At 45.4% G+C, this 14,530-nt stretch overlaps 1 protein-coding gene across 1 annotated transcript; it reads right to left on the bottom strand.

Moving 5' to 3' along the window:
* Positions 1 to 218: 218 nt before the first annotated feature.
* Positions 219 to 5,638, bottom strand: LOC109770864 (pentatricopeptide repeat-containing protein At3g16610). The gene is made up of 4 exons (XM_020329577.4): positions 2,496 to 5,638; positions 2,232 to 2,311; positions 965 to 1,096; positions 219 to 567 (listed from the first exon to the last, which is right to left on the bottom strand). The coding sequence occupies exon 1, from the start codon at positions 5,475 to 5,477 to the stop codon at positions 2,817 to 2,819; it is 2,661 nt and encodes an 886-aa protein (XP_020185166.1). The 5' UTR covers positions 5,478 to 5,638; the 3' UTR covers positions 219 to 567; positions 965 to 1,096; positions 2,232 to 2,311; positions 2,496 to 2,816.
* Positions 5,639 to 14,530: the final 8,892 nt, after the last annotated feature.

The following is a 14,530-nucleotide window of genomic DNA, read 5'->3' as shown; positions in this document are numbered from 1 at the left end:
ACGACCATCTGTTTGGCCCAATTTTGGAGACTCTCAAATCGCGCACACGGCGGTGCCCTTCGAGATTGATTGGCCGGCTTTCTTTCCGTCTCGCTTGGGGAGAAACAGACAGAACCGAGTGCGAACCCATGAGAATTCCTATACTCCTAGTGTTTGATTTGAGCTTGACATTTGTAGCTTACCACTGTTGTTCATAAAGGCATGACAAGAGTAAGAGCTATAGGAACCTTAAAATTCTTGACAATGGACAAAAAAACATGGACACCAGTTTGCAGTTTACAGTTGTGACTCTTCTTGACAACCTTCTGCAATTTGCACCCTTCGCTCTATCATCGCTCATCTTCTTTATTCCTTTTATGCTAGGAACCCAACAGTGTTGATAGGGTATCGTATTCATATATCTATACCTTTTTATCTCACAGATTAGTTGGTGTGTGCTAGCTCCATCTCATCTAAAAAGCCCCCCCAAAAAAATACAAGGGCGGAACCAGTGGTTTCATGAAAACCAGAGTGGTTTTATGCTTGATGCAACTGCTTGCCTTGACTCTGGTTATCTTCTTGCAGATCCTGATGAATAAGCAACAAGTGTCAGCATAAACATGACCATCTGTTTGAGAAAGGGGCCTACAAACTAGGGCTGAAGTTGGACGAGGAATTCAAATACACAGTACCATATGAGCATTGAATTAATGGATGTCATTTTATACAACAGCTATGTGAATATTGTCTAAAAAACTGTAGGTATCAAGGACCACCTAATCACACCTAGATACCAGAATACACGTACCAATTATAAAAAATGCCCCAAGGCTACTACATTATATAGCAAGATAAACCACTATGCAATGCTGATACATCAGCAAGAAAATGAACTTCTGCAAATAAGAGAGGATTTAGCAAGGAAATAGCACTGTAGGAGTGTGGAAAAGCATAAAAGGAAATCTGAATAGCACACTGAACTTACAATCTTACTGTCAGATTGAAGTTGCTGAATTGGGAAAAGATGCTTAGGAGTAGTCACAACAAAAATGTGCAACATCCTGGATTCCGCCACGTCTGCTGTACCATTCTTCTCATTCAAGTCTGGTGCTAGTTTCTGTCAAATGAATAAAAAATTAGCAAAGCTAGCGGCAGATTGACCAGCCATGCAATTATACAGTGTTGACTGATAACATTAGAAGGCACAACATAGCCAGAAGATTTCATTTAATGGAATGGACGGAAGAATTCTCAACAAGGAAAATATATTTATGCTAGGTTTATTATGTACTTCCTCCGGTCCTTTTTACTCCGAATATAAGATTTGTCTGAAGTCAAACTTTGTAAAGTTTGACCATATTTGTATGCAAAATTATCAACATCTACAATAATAAAGTATAATATGAGAATTAAATTCACGACGCACCTAATGATATTGATTTCGTATTGTGAATGTGGATATTGTTTTTCAATAAAGCTGGTCAAACTTTCTAAAGTTTGATGTCAGACAAATCTTATATGCGAAATAAAAAGGACCGGAGGGAGTATAGCATTTATTTGCAATTCCATTTTGTTCAAGAATGAACTGAACCATCAGTGCATAACTACTAACGCCTTACATAGTATTCAACAATGTCAGTCAGAAATAACAATATCGAACCTGCATGCTCTCATTTCATTACAAAGGAAAACATCTCACCTACATAAACCACAATTTCTAATGTTCAACGGCAAATTTTGAAATAAGATACATTCTTTGAAGCAATATTGGTTGGGCTATAAGATTTAATAATCTCACAATCTTACCGGTGAAGTTGAATGAACTATAGGAGATAAGGAGACGGGCACTATGGCTGCTTGAGGAGTTGCAATTTATTTTCCAAGTTGCACTCCTCCTCTAATGTGCTGGTGTTAGTGTAGGAATCAACTAAGAGTATTTCATTTATGCATACAGTAAAGATGAAGTAGCAGCAAGGAGGTATTAGTAAAAGTGTCTGCCTAAGTCACAGCATCCAAGCTCAAGCAAGTAATGATGTACTACCTCCGTCCCAAAAATAATACGTTTTTGCAGTTCAAATTTGAACTGCAAAAGTGTCTTATATTTTGGGACGGAGGTAGTATTAGTAAAGCAATATGCATAAGTACCACAATCTTTGTCAACTCGATGCAATAATGAATGCTCAAGCAAGCAAAGAGGTATTAGTAAGAATGTGTGCGGTGTGCCTAAGCACCATAAATGTTTGTGAACTTACAGCAGTGAACAAAGCTCAAGCTGACTTTTCCGAGCCTGCTACCTCCTGTCATGGAAGTGCTTGAAGAGAGGAGTTGTCCCCTGCATGAAAGAAAATGTGTGAAAATCATGAGTTGTTCACCATAACTAAAAGATTAGAACAGGTACCAACTAAATAAGGTAAAGTACTAGTCCCTCCGTCCCATAATATAAGAGCGTTTTTGACAGTGTCAAAAACACTCTTATATTATGGGACGGAGGGAGTAGCTAACTATTTCGTGCTAACCTGTTTAACATTCTTGATCTATTCTTCCATGCAACTAAACCATCCAGCGGTTGGAGAACTTCAAAGCAGTGTTTGGTTTACTTTAACTTGGTGTAAACATCTCCATGAAAATGCAAAGAGATATTTGAGTTTTCATGGCATATGGTGTGCATCATGTGAAAGTTCATAGACGTGATGTGGATTTGAGGAGTGAATGATGCATGACCCAACTCAGAGTTTGCTTCCCTTGCATGCTTTTCTGATATGCCAACATGATGATTCAGTTTGTTGCCTGAGAAATAACAGGGCCAGTAAGTAGTTTTCGTACTGCACAATAACTTGTCAAGGAGGAATGCCGAGTGCTGGTGCAACACCAGATCTTATTAACTCGGTATTAACAAATCTTGTATCCTTCATCTTAAGGCTATTGTCAATGAAGATAACTAGGACGAATTGGTTAGATCCAGTGCTGTCCATGTGTAACAAGTTAAACAGTTTGTGAGATCCACCTCTCTTTCCCTGATATCGTGTATCTAGAAAAACATTGCTTTCACTGCCCTTCTCATTTCTTCCACTCCACATGATAGTGTTCATCCTAAGTTCCTCTCCAACCACATGGATAGGAAGTGGAGTTCCATAGTACTGAGAAGCAGCACCAATAGAAATATTCCGCACATCAGCATAAGTTTCCTGATTTTTCTCTTCTTCCAACGTAAACAGCCCAATTTCTTCAAGGTCGCTACTTCCATCCCTTTGTTCTGAATAGCAGTTATCTTCAGTATTCTGTTCTGGACCATTTCCTGCCAAAATTTCTTGAGAGTCTCTTCTTGGTTCCATCAAACGGTCAGATCTTTTATACATTCCTACAAGTGCATTTGCGACATATACATCAGAGATCAAACCCATCTTTATAATAGAAGCATGCACTTGTCTCCCTAAATCAATAGCACATAGGTCAGCACATCCACGCAAAATTCTTGCAAAGGTAACACGGTTGGCACGCAATCCACTGTGCTGCATTTTGGAGAAAAGATGAAGAGCTTCATCGCTACATCTGTTCTGAATATAACCCAACATTAGCATTGCATATGAATTTATGCTCCAACTTCTCATGCTATGGAAAAAACTACAAGCACTGGCAATGCATCCGCACTTGACATAAAGGTCTATGATAGCATTTCCAACAATGGCATCCATGTATTCAGAACCAACCTTTACAAGATAGGCATGAACCTGTTCACCAGCCTCCTTTGCTCCTATATCAGCACATGCACTGAGAACAGTTGAGCAAGTGAAATGATCAGGACGCAGACCAGTACGATATTCATTGCAGAAGAGCAGAAGAGCTTTCTCTGGCAGGAAATTCCAGCAATACCCTGAGAGCATCGCATTAGTTAAAACTAGATTTCTTGGAAACTGTGTGTGGGAAAATAACTCAGCAGCACACTCAATGTGATGGCATTTTGCGTACATGTTCACTAGGGATGCACTAACAAAGTCAGCAATCAATATCCCAACTTTAAGAGCCAGAGCATGAATCTGCTCTCCCTTATCCATGTCTTCAAGTCCTGTGCATGAATTTATGATAGTAGCAACACAGTGCTGATCTAATAGTGCTCCAGACTTTCTTAACCCTCTAAAATAACCAAATGCTTTTTCAAATTGGAGGTTCTTGACACAGCCTGCCATGACTGCAGCCCATGATACAATATCTCGTGACTCTGAAGTTCTGAAGATTGCTTCAGCGTGCATCAGCGATCCAATTTCAGAGTATACCGATATAAGAGCATTACATACATTAATATAAGAGAAGCTTCCAGATTTCAATGTATAAGCATGTACTTGCTGAACTTCCTCTTTGATATGACAGATATCCAGAACGGTGACCAGATCCCCTTCCCTTAAACTGAGGCCCGAGGAAAGAAGATGCTCGACTAGCTTCACTGCTTCATCCTGACAACCATTTGAGTGATAGCCTGATATAGCTAAAGAATACAAAGATGCATCACGCCTTCTAGCTGCAGCAACAAGCTGTCCAATGTACTGAGTATTACCTACCCTCCCGGCTGACTTGACCAGCTCAGACACAACATAACAATCTCTTCCCAACCCCACTTTCAGTGCATAAACGTGAACATTCCTACAAAGCTCAAACATTCCAAGAAAAGCAGCGACGCCAGCAGCTAACCTCAATGTTACCACATCCATTGCAATGCCAACTCTATGCATATCCCTGCAAAGCTTAGCAGCCTCCACAACACAGTCATTCTCAATAAAACCTGAAATCATTGCATTCCAAGCAACTGAGCTCTTCACCGGAATTTCACTGAAGATCCTAAAAGAGCAGCCTACATTGCCACATTTCGCATACATATCCACAAATCCAACCTCCACAAACCTATCAACACCCAAGCCAGACTTGATCACCAATCCATGTACCATGAGCCCCAGCTCCATGACACCAGACCTGGCACACGCATTCAGCGTCGCCGAGATGACAAACCGGTTTGGCTTCACCTCGGAGGACAACAGCCCCTTGAACACCCCGATGGCATCAACCCAGAGGCCCCGGCTGGCGTGTGCGGAAATGACGGTGCACCAGGACGCCACGTCCCTGTGAGGCATTTCGTCGAACAGATGGCGGCAGGCAACCAGGGAGCCACCCTTGGCGTAGGTGTCCATCAGGACGTTGGAGACGAGCGTGTCGGGGGCGAAGCCGCGCTTGAGGACGTGCCCGTGGACGGCGCCGGCGCCGGCGGCGAGCGCGTCGAGCGCGCAGCGGCGCAGGAGGCGCACGTAGAGGCGCGCCTCGGAGGACGGCAAGAGGAGCTCGATGGGTCCCACAATGGCCAGTACGGCAGATACGCTGCCATGCGCCCCGCCGCCCCGCGCAACCGAGCCGGTGGTGGCCGCGGCGGCGGCGGCGGAAGAGAGGAGCCTAGATGGGGTCGGCTTGGAGGAGAGCGCGGAGTGGAGGAGTAGAATGGGGAGAGACCGTAACATAAGCGAGGTGGCGAGTGGGTCGCCGGGGATGGACGACGGCGGCGGCGGCGGCGGTGGAGAAGGACGGGATCTCCACGCGCATAGTCGCCGGCAAAATGGGCTTGAAGGCGATGGCCCAGATTGGTAAGAGAGTGATGGGCTCCTCCAGCCACTGGCTGTAAGAACTGTTGGAGCTTCTCCTGACCGTCTGATCAATGTTTGGAGGGCCTGGCTTGAAACGGATGAATCTGGTGAGAGTTTCACCGAAGAGGAAAAAAGTGCCTCGAACGATCTTGCTTGTTTACCATCAGAACGCCCGTGCATTGCTACCGGCTATAGCGGATATAATTGAATCAAACAAATGATTGTTGATCTTCAAAATCAAAAGTCATTTCTTTCTCATCCCAACTATCCGTCCTGATCCCCTCCCCTCACGGAAAGTGTGGTTGTTCGAACTATCTGTAATGTTATCTCAAGTACATGGACCCAAAACAAACCATCCCACGCACTCTTTACTTTTTCTGTCGGACTCTTTTCTTCTCGCTCGGTTTCCCGCCATAGCGGAACATTTCTCGCTGGAACCTATCCTTTAAAATCGGATGACGCCAACCTCACCTTCACCATGGCGCCCTCTCTCATTCACACGGTACTTCTTCACGGGCCACCAAGGAGGAGTCCCCCGCCAACCATCCCGCTCTCTGCCATGATCCCCTCCCACCGTGTTCGTGTCGATATGCCACCCCTATTAAGGAGTAGGATATGTGGGCCGCCCGTGATGCCCACGAGCCAAGAAGGCAGATCCAATGTCTCCTGAGTCCTAAGCCATTACCACGCTGTAACATATAGTTGAATGTCGTGCATTCCACAAAAATATGATTTTCGTTGTTGGGCATGCAACCGATACGCCACCGTGTCGTCTTTTTAGCGGTAAAACTTCCAATCTATTCATCATCAATCATGATAGTCCAATGAATAATAGAAATAATAAAAATTGCATCCAGATCTGTAGACCACATAGCGACGACTAGAAGCACTGAAGTGAGCCGAAGGCACGCCGTTGTCATCGCCCTTCCCTCACTAGAGCCGAACAAAACTTGTTGTAGTAGACAGTCGGGAAGTCGTCGTGCTAAGACCCTATAGAACTAGCGCACCAGAACAACAACCGTCGCCGTTGAAGAGAAGTTTAGATCGAAAGGATCCAACCTGCAGACACATGAACAAAACAGACAAATACTAAGTCCATGTGGATCAACCGAAGACAAACGTCGACCAGATCCCGCAAGATCTGCCGGAGACAAGCCTCCACATGCCCTTCGATGACGCTGGAAGCACCACCAGAACGGGGGCTAGGTGGGGAGAACCTTGTTCCATCTCCAGAGAGCCGTCGCCGCCTCGGCTCTCTGAGCAGGACAAAAACCCTAAGAAAAACTCAGAAAAACATCCAAAAACAAAGCCCTCCCGCCGACAATGGCCGGGATCCACCACGCCTCCATGGCCCTAAGGCCACAAGAGATGAAGCAGATCGGCATCGGTGCCGGTGGGAGGCAGAAGAAACCCTAGCGGCAGCTAGGTAGGCGCGCTCTTTCCTGGCGGTTGGCTATGAGCATGTCGCCACCGTGTCCGTTATTAACTCTTGAGGCAACCAAGCAATGCATTTAACCTTCTATCCTAACTAAAAAATTATACAACTTGATGAAAAAAATGTGAATTGCTCGCTCATGCAATTTGTCACATTTTCTAAAGTAGAAAATTTATTTTGCTCAGACAGATATAACAAACAGAAAAACCCCAACTCCCATACAGATCCACATCCACATGTGTCGCATAATATAAGTAGGCCACATGTGTCCACATATTTTTTGACGCGACAAGTGGACATCCTACATAATCTCACGTTAATGATAGATTCAGCTAAACTGTTGTACCAAAACACAATACACTTCAAGTAACCTACTACTGATCCTAGTTAATTTCCCCATGCGTTCCAAGGAGAGCATATATATTTTAGTAATTCAACATTAGTTGTATCTCACATACATATTCAAAATATTCTTGTACACCAGGCTACTTGGCGACTTTTTTTTTACCGGTAAATCACTCTCCTTTTATTTTATTTTATTTTATTTTCAACAAAAAATGTTTCTCAGAGTGATATGTGAAAGGATATATCGACAACCATAATAAAATATCAATAGCTAAAAACTCTTTAATCAAAGAATTTAACAATGTATCCATGATGCATTTGACATTGATTCCTTTGTATAAATGTTGCCTTTCCATAGATTTGGGATTTAAAGATTGATTAGAGATCACCGTGATTGATTCTTTCCCATAACGACATTACTAAATCTAGAAAATAAAAATCGGATTAAGTATATTAGTGGGCTAAAACTAGTGGGGAGGTTTAATCGGAATGAAGGCGACACTACAAACTGTTGGAAATATGCCCTAGAGGCAATAATAAATGGTTATTATTATATTTCTTTGTTCATGATAATTGTCTATTGTTCATGCTATAATTGTGTTATCCGGAAATCGTAATACATGTGTGAATACATAGACCACAACGTGTCCCTAGTAAGCCTCTAGTTGACTAGCTCGTTGATCAACAGATAGTCATGGTTTCCTGACTATGGACATTGGATGTCATTGATAACGGGATCACATCATTAGGAGAATGATGTGATGGACAAGACCCAATCCTAAGCATAGTTCAAAGATCGTGTAGTTCGTTTGCTAGAGCTTTTCCAATGTCAAGTATCTTTTCCTTAGACCATGAGATCGTGCAACTCCCGGATAACGTAGGAGTGCTTTGGGTGTGCCAAACGTCACAACGTAACTGGGTGACTATAAAGGTACACTACGGGTATCTCCGAAAGTGTCTGTTGAGTTGGCACGGATCGAGACTGGGATTTGTCACTCCGTATGACGGAGAGGTATCTCTGGGCCCACTCGGTAATGCATCATCATAATGAACTCAATGTGACTAAGGAGTTAGCCACGGGATCATGCATTACGGTACGAGTAAAGAGACTTGCCGGTAACGAGATTGAACAAGGTATTGGGATACCGACGATCGAATCTCGGGCAAGTAACATACCGATTGACAAAGGGAATTGTATACGGGATTGATTGAATCCTCGACATCGTGGTTCATCCGATGAGATCATCGTGGAACATGTAGGAGCCAACATGGGTATCCAGATCCCGCTGTTGGTTATTGACCGGAGAGGCGTCTCAGTCATGTCTGCATGTCTCCCGAACCCGTAGGGTCTACACACTTAAGGTTCGCTGACGCTAGGGTTGTAGAGATATTAGTATGCGGAAACCCGAAAGTTGTTCGGAGTCCCGGACGTCACGAGGAGTTCCGGAATGGTCCGTAGGTGAAGAATTATATATGGGAAGTCCAGTTTCGGCCACCGGGAAAGTTTCGGGGGTTATCGGTATTGTACCAGGACCACCGGAAGGGTCCCGGGGGGTCCACCGGGTGGGGCCACCTATCCCGGAGGGCCCCATGGGCTGAAGTGGGAAGGGAACCAGCCCTTAGTGGGCTGGGGCGCCCCCCCCATGGGCCTCCCCCTGCGCCTAGGGTTGGAAACCCTGGGGGTGGGGGGCGCCCCACTTGGCTTGGGGGGGAAGCCACCCCCCCTTCCCCCTTGGCCGCCGCCCTCCCCTTGGAGATCTGATCTCCCAGGGCCGGCGCCCCCCCCCCAGGGGTCCCTATATATAGTGGGGGGAGGGAGGGCAGCAACAACACAGCCCCTGGCGCCTCCTCTCCCCCTGCAACACCTCTCCCTCTCGCAGAAGCTTGGCGAAGCCCTGCCGAGATCCCCACTACTTCCACCACCACGCCGTCGTGCTGCTGGATCTCCATCAACCTCTCCTTCCCCCTTGCTGGATCAAGAAGGAGGAGACGTCGCTGCTCTGTACGTGTGTTGAACGCGGAGGTGCCGTCTGTTCGGCACTCGGTCATCGGTGATTTGGATCACGGCGAGTACGACTCCATCAACCCCGTTCATTGGAACGCTTCCGCTCGCGATCTACAAGGGTATGTAGATGCACTCCTTTCCCCTCGTTGCTAGTATACTCCATAGAAGGATCTTGGTGATGCGTAGGAAATTTTAAAATTCTACTACGATCCCCAACAGTGGCATCATGAGCCAGGCCTATGCGTAGTTACTATGCACGAGTAGAACACAAAGCAGTTGTGGGCGTAGATGTTGCCAATTCTTCTTGCCGCTACTAGTCTTATCTTGTTTCGGCGGTATTGTGGGATGAAGCGGCCCGGACCGACCTTACACGTACGCTTACGTGAGACAGGTTCCACCGACTGACATGCACTAGTTGCATAAGGTGGCTAGCGGGTGTCTGTCTCTCCCACTTTAGTCGGAACGGATTCGATGAAAAGGGTCCTTATGAAGGGTAAATAGAAATTGGCATATCACGTTGTGGTTTTACGTAGGTAAGAAACGTTCTTGCTAGGAACCTTTACAAGCCACGTAAAAACTTGCAACAACAATTAGAGGACGTCTAACTTGTTTTTGCAGCATGTGCTATGTGATGTGGTATGGCCAGAAGATGTGATGAATGATATATGTGATGTATGAGATTGATCATATTCTTGTAATAGGAATCACGACTTGCATGTCGATGAGTATGACAACCGGCAGGAGCCATAGGAGTTGTCTTTATTTTTTGTATGACCTGCGTGTCATTGAATAACGCCATGTAAATTACTTTACTTTGTTGCTAAACGTGTTAGCCATAGAAGTAGAAGTAATCGTTGGCGTGACAACTTCATGAAGACACAATGATGGAGATCATGGTGTCGTGCCAGTGACGAAGATGATCATGGTGCCCCGAAGATGGAGATCATAGGAGCAAACTGATATTGGCCATATCATGTCACTATTTGATTGCATGTGATGTTTATCATGTTTTGCATCTTATTTGCTTAGAACGACGGTAGTAAGTAAGATGATCCCTTATAATAATTTCAAGAAAGTGTTCCCCCTAACTGTGCACCGTTGCAAAGGTTCGTTGTTTCGAAGCACCACGTGATGATCGGGTGTGATAGATTCTAACGTTCGCATACAACGAGTGTTGAGGAGCCTAGCATGTACAGACATGGCCTCGGAACACACGCAATACACTTAGGTTGACTTGACGAGCCTAGCATGTACAGACACGGCCTCGGAACACGGAGGACCGAAAGGTCGAGCATGAGTCGTATAGAAGATACGATCAACATGGAGATGTTCACCGATCTTGACTAGTCCGTCTCACGTGATGATCGGACACGGCCTAGTTAACTCGGATCATGTTTCACTTAGATGACTAGAGGGATGTCTATCTGAGTGGGAGTTCATTGAGTAATTTGATTAGATGAACTTAATTATCATGAACTTAGTCTAAAATCTTTACAATATGTCTTGTAGATCAAATGGCCCACGTTGTCCTCAACTTCAATGCGTTCCTAGAGAAAACCAAGCTGAAAGATGATGGCAGCAACTATACGGACTGGGTCCGGAACCTGAGGATCATCCTCATAGCTGCCAAGAAAGATTATGTCCTAGAAGCACCGCTAGGTGAAGCACCAATCCCAGAGAACCAAGACGTTATGTACGCTTGGCAATCACGTGCTGATGATTACTCCCTCGTTCAGTGCGGCATGCTTTACAGCTTAGAACCGGGTCTCCAAAAGCGTTTTGAGAAACATGGAGCATATGAGATGTTCGAAGAGCTGAAAATGGTTTTCCAAGCTCGTGCCCGGGTCGAGAGATATGAAGTCTCCGACAAGTTCTTCAGCTGTAAAATGGAGGAAAATAGTTCTGTTAGTGAGCACATACTCAGAATGTCTGGGTTACATAACCGCTTGTCTCAGCTGGGAGTCAATCTCCCGGATGACGCGGTCATTGACAGAATCCTTCAGTCGCTTCCACCAAGCTACAAGAGCTTTGTGATGAACTTCAATATGCAGGGGATGGAAAAGACCATTCCTGAGGTATATTCGATGCTGAAATCAGCAGAGGTGGAGATCAGAAAGGAACATCAAGTGTTGATGGTGAATAAAACCACTAAGTTCAAGAAAGGCAAGGGCAAGAAGAACTTCAAGAAGGACGGCAAGGGAGTTGCCGCGCCCGGTAAACCAGTTGCCGGGAAGAAGTCAAGGAATGGACCCAAGCCTGTGTTGGAAATATGCCCTAGAGGCAATAATAAATTGGTTATTATTATATTTCCTTGTTCGTGATAATCGTTTATTATCCATGCTAGAATTGTATTGATAGGAAACTCAGATACATGTGTGGATACATAGACAACACCATGTCCCTAGTAAGCCTCTAGTTGACTAGCTCGTTGATCAATAGATGGTTACGGTTTCCTGACCATGGACATTGGATGTCGTTGATAACGGGATCACATCATTAGGAGAATGATGTGATGGACAAGACCCAATCCTAAGCCTAGCACAAGATCGTGTAGTTCGTTTGCTAAGAGCTTTTCTAATGTCAAGTATCATTTCCTTAGACCATGAGATTGTGCAACTCCCGGATACCGTAGGAATGCTTTGGGTGTACCAAACGTCACAACGTAACTGGGTGGCTATAAAGGTGCACTACAGGTATCTCCGAAAGTGTCTGTTAGGTTGGCACGAATCGAGACTGGGATTTGTCACTCCGTGTAAACGGAGAGGTATCTCTGGGCCCACTCGGTAGGACATCATCATAATGTGCACAATGTGACCAAGGAGTTGATCACGGGATGATGTGTTACGGAACGAGTAAAGAGACTTGCCGATAACGAGATTGAACAAGGTATCGGGATACCGACGATCGAATCTCGGGCAAGTAACATACCGATTGACAAAGGGAATTGTATACGGGATTGATTGAATCCCCGACATCGTGGTTCATCCGATGAGATCATCGTGGAACATGTGGGAGCCAACATGGGTATCCAGATCCCGCTGTTGGTTATTGACCGGAGAACGTCTCGGTCATGTCTGCATGGTTCCCGAACCCGTAGGGTCTACACACTTAAGGTTCGATGACGCTAGGGTTATAGGGAATAGATATACGTGGTTACCGAATGTTGTTCGGAGTCCCGGATGAGATCCCGGACGTCACGAGGAGTTCCGGAATGGTCCGGAGGTAAAGATTTATATATGGGAAGTCCTGTTTTGGTCACCGGAAAAGTTTCGGGTGCTATCGGTAATGTACCGGGACCACCGGGAGGGTCCCGGGGGAACACCAGGTGGGGCCACCAGCCCCAGAGGGCTGCGTGGGCCAAGTGTGGGAAGGGACCAGCCCCTAGGTGGGCTGGTGCGCCTCCCACAAGAGGCCCAGGGCGCAGGAAGGGGGGGAGGGGAAACCCTAGGCTCAGATGGGCCTAAGGCCCATCTAGTGGGGCGCCCCCCCTCTCTTCCCCCCTTGGCCGCCCCAACAGTGGCATCATAGATTGATCTTGGTGATGCGTAGAAAATTTTGAATTTCTGCTACGTTCCCCAACAGTGGCATCATGAGCTAGGTCTATGCGTAGTTTCTATGCACGAGTAGAACACAAAGTAGTTGTGGGCGTCGATGTTGTCAATTTACTTGCCGTTACTAGTCTTATCTTGATTCGGCGGCATCATGGGATGAAGCGGCCCGGACCGACCTTACACGTACTCTTACGTGAGACAGGTTCCACCGACTGACATGCACTAGTTGCATAACGTGTCTAGCGGGTGTCTGTCTCTCCCACTTTAGTCGGATCGGATTCGATGAAAAGGGTCCTTATGAAGGGTAAATAGAAATTGGCATATCACGTTGTGGCTTTTGCGTAGGTAAGAAACGTTCTTGCTAGAAACCCATAGCAGCCACGTAAAACATGCAACAACAATTAGAGGACGTCTAACTTGTTTTTGCAGGGTATGCTATGTGATGTGATATGGCCAAAAGGATGTGATGTATGAGATTGATCATATTCTTGTAATAGGAATCACGACTTGCATGTCGATGAGTATGACAACCGGCAGGAGCCATAGGAGTTGTCTTAATTTATTGTATGACCTGCGTGTCAATGAAAACGCCATGTAATTACTTTACTTTATTGCTAACCGTTAGCCATAGTAGTAGAAGTAATAGTTGGCGAGACAACTTCATGAAGACACAATGATGGAGATCATGATGATGGAGATCATGGTGTCATGCCGGTGACGAAGGTGATCATGCCGCGCCTCGAAGATGGAGATCAAAGGCGCAGGATGATATTGGCCATATCACGTCACTTTATGATTTGCATGTGATGTTTATCATGTTTACATCTTATTTGCTTAGAACGACGGTAGCATAAATAAGATGATCCCTCACTAAAATTTCAAGAGACGTGTTCCCCCTAACTGTGCACCATTGCGAAGGTACGTTGTTTCGAAGCACCACGTGATGATCGGGTGTGATAGATTCTAACGTTCGAATACAACGGGTGTTAACGAGCCTAGCATGTACAGACATGGCCTCGGAACACATGCGAAACACTTAGGTTGACTTGACGAGCCTAGCATGTACAGACATGGCCTCGGAACACAAGAGACCGAAAGGTCGAACATGAGTCGTATAGTAGATGCGATCAACATGGAGATGTTCACCGATGATGACTAGTCCGTCTCACGTGATGATCGGACACGGCCTAGTTTGACTCGGATCATGTATCACTTAGATGACTCGAGGGATGTCTATCTGAGTAGGAGTTCAATAATCAGATGAACTTCATTATCATGAACATAGTCAAAAGGTCTTCGCAAATTATGTCATACGCTTTAGTTCTACTGTTTAAGATATGTTCCTAGAGAAAATTTAGTTGAAAGTTGGTAGTAGCAATTATGCGGACTAGGTCCGTAAACTGAGGATTGTCCTCATTGCTGCACAGAAGGCTTATGTCCTTAATGCACCGCTCGGTGTGCTGAACCTCAGCGTCGTCTGTAGATGTTGCGAAACATCTGACATACACGTTTTGATGACTACGTGATAGTTCAGGCGTAATGCTAACGGTTTAGAATTGTGGCACCAAAGACGTTTTTGAAACGTCGCAGAACA

Source organism: Aegilops tauschii, chromosome 1, assembly GCF_002575655.3.
Source record: "Aegilops tauschii subsp. strangulata cultivar AL8/78 chromosome 1, Aet v6.0, whole genome shotgun sequence".
In the NCBI taxonomy this organism is placed as follows: Eukaryota; Viridiplantae; Streptophyta; class Magnoliopsida; order Poales; family Poaceae; genus Aegilops; species Aegilops tauschii.
Note: the sequence above shows the minus strand (reverse complement) of the source record. Positions and strands in the feature narration are given on the sequence as shown.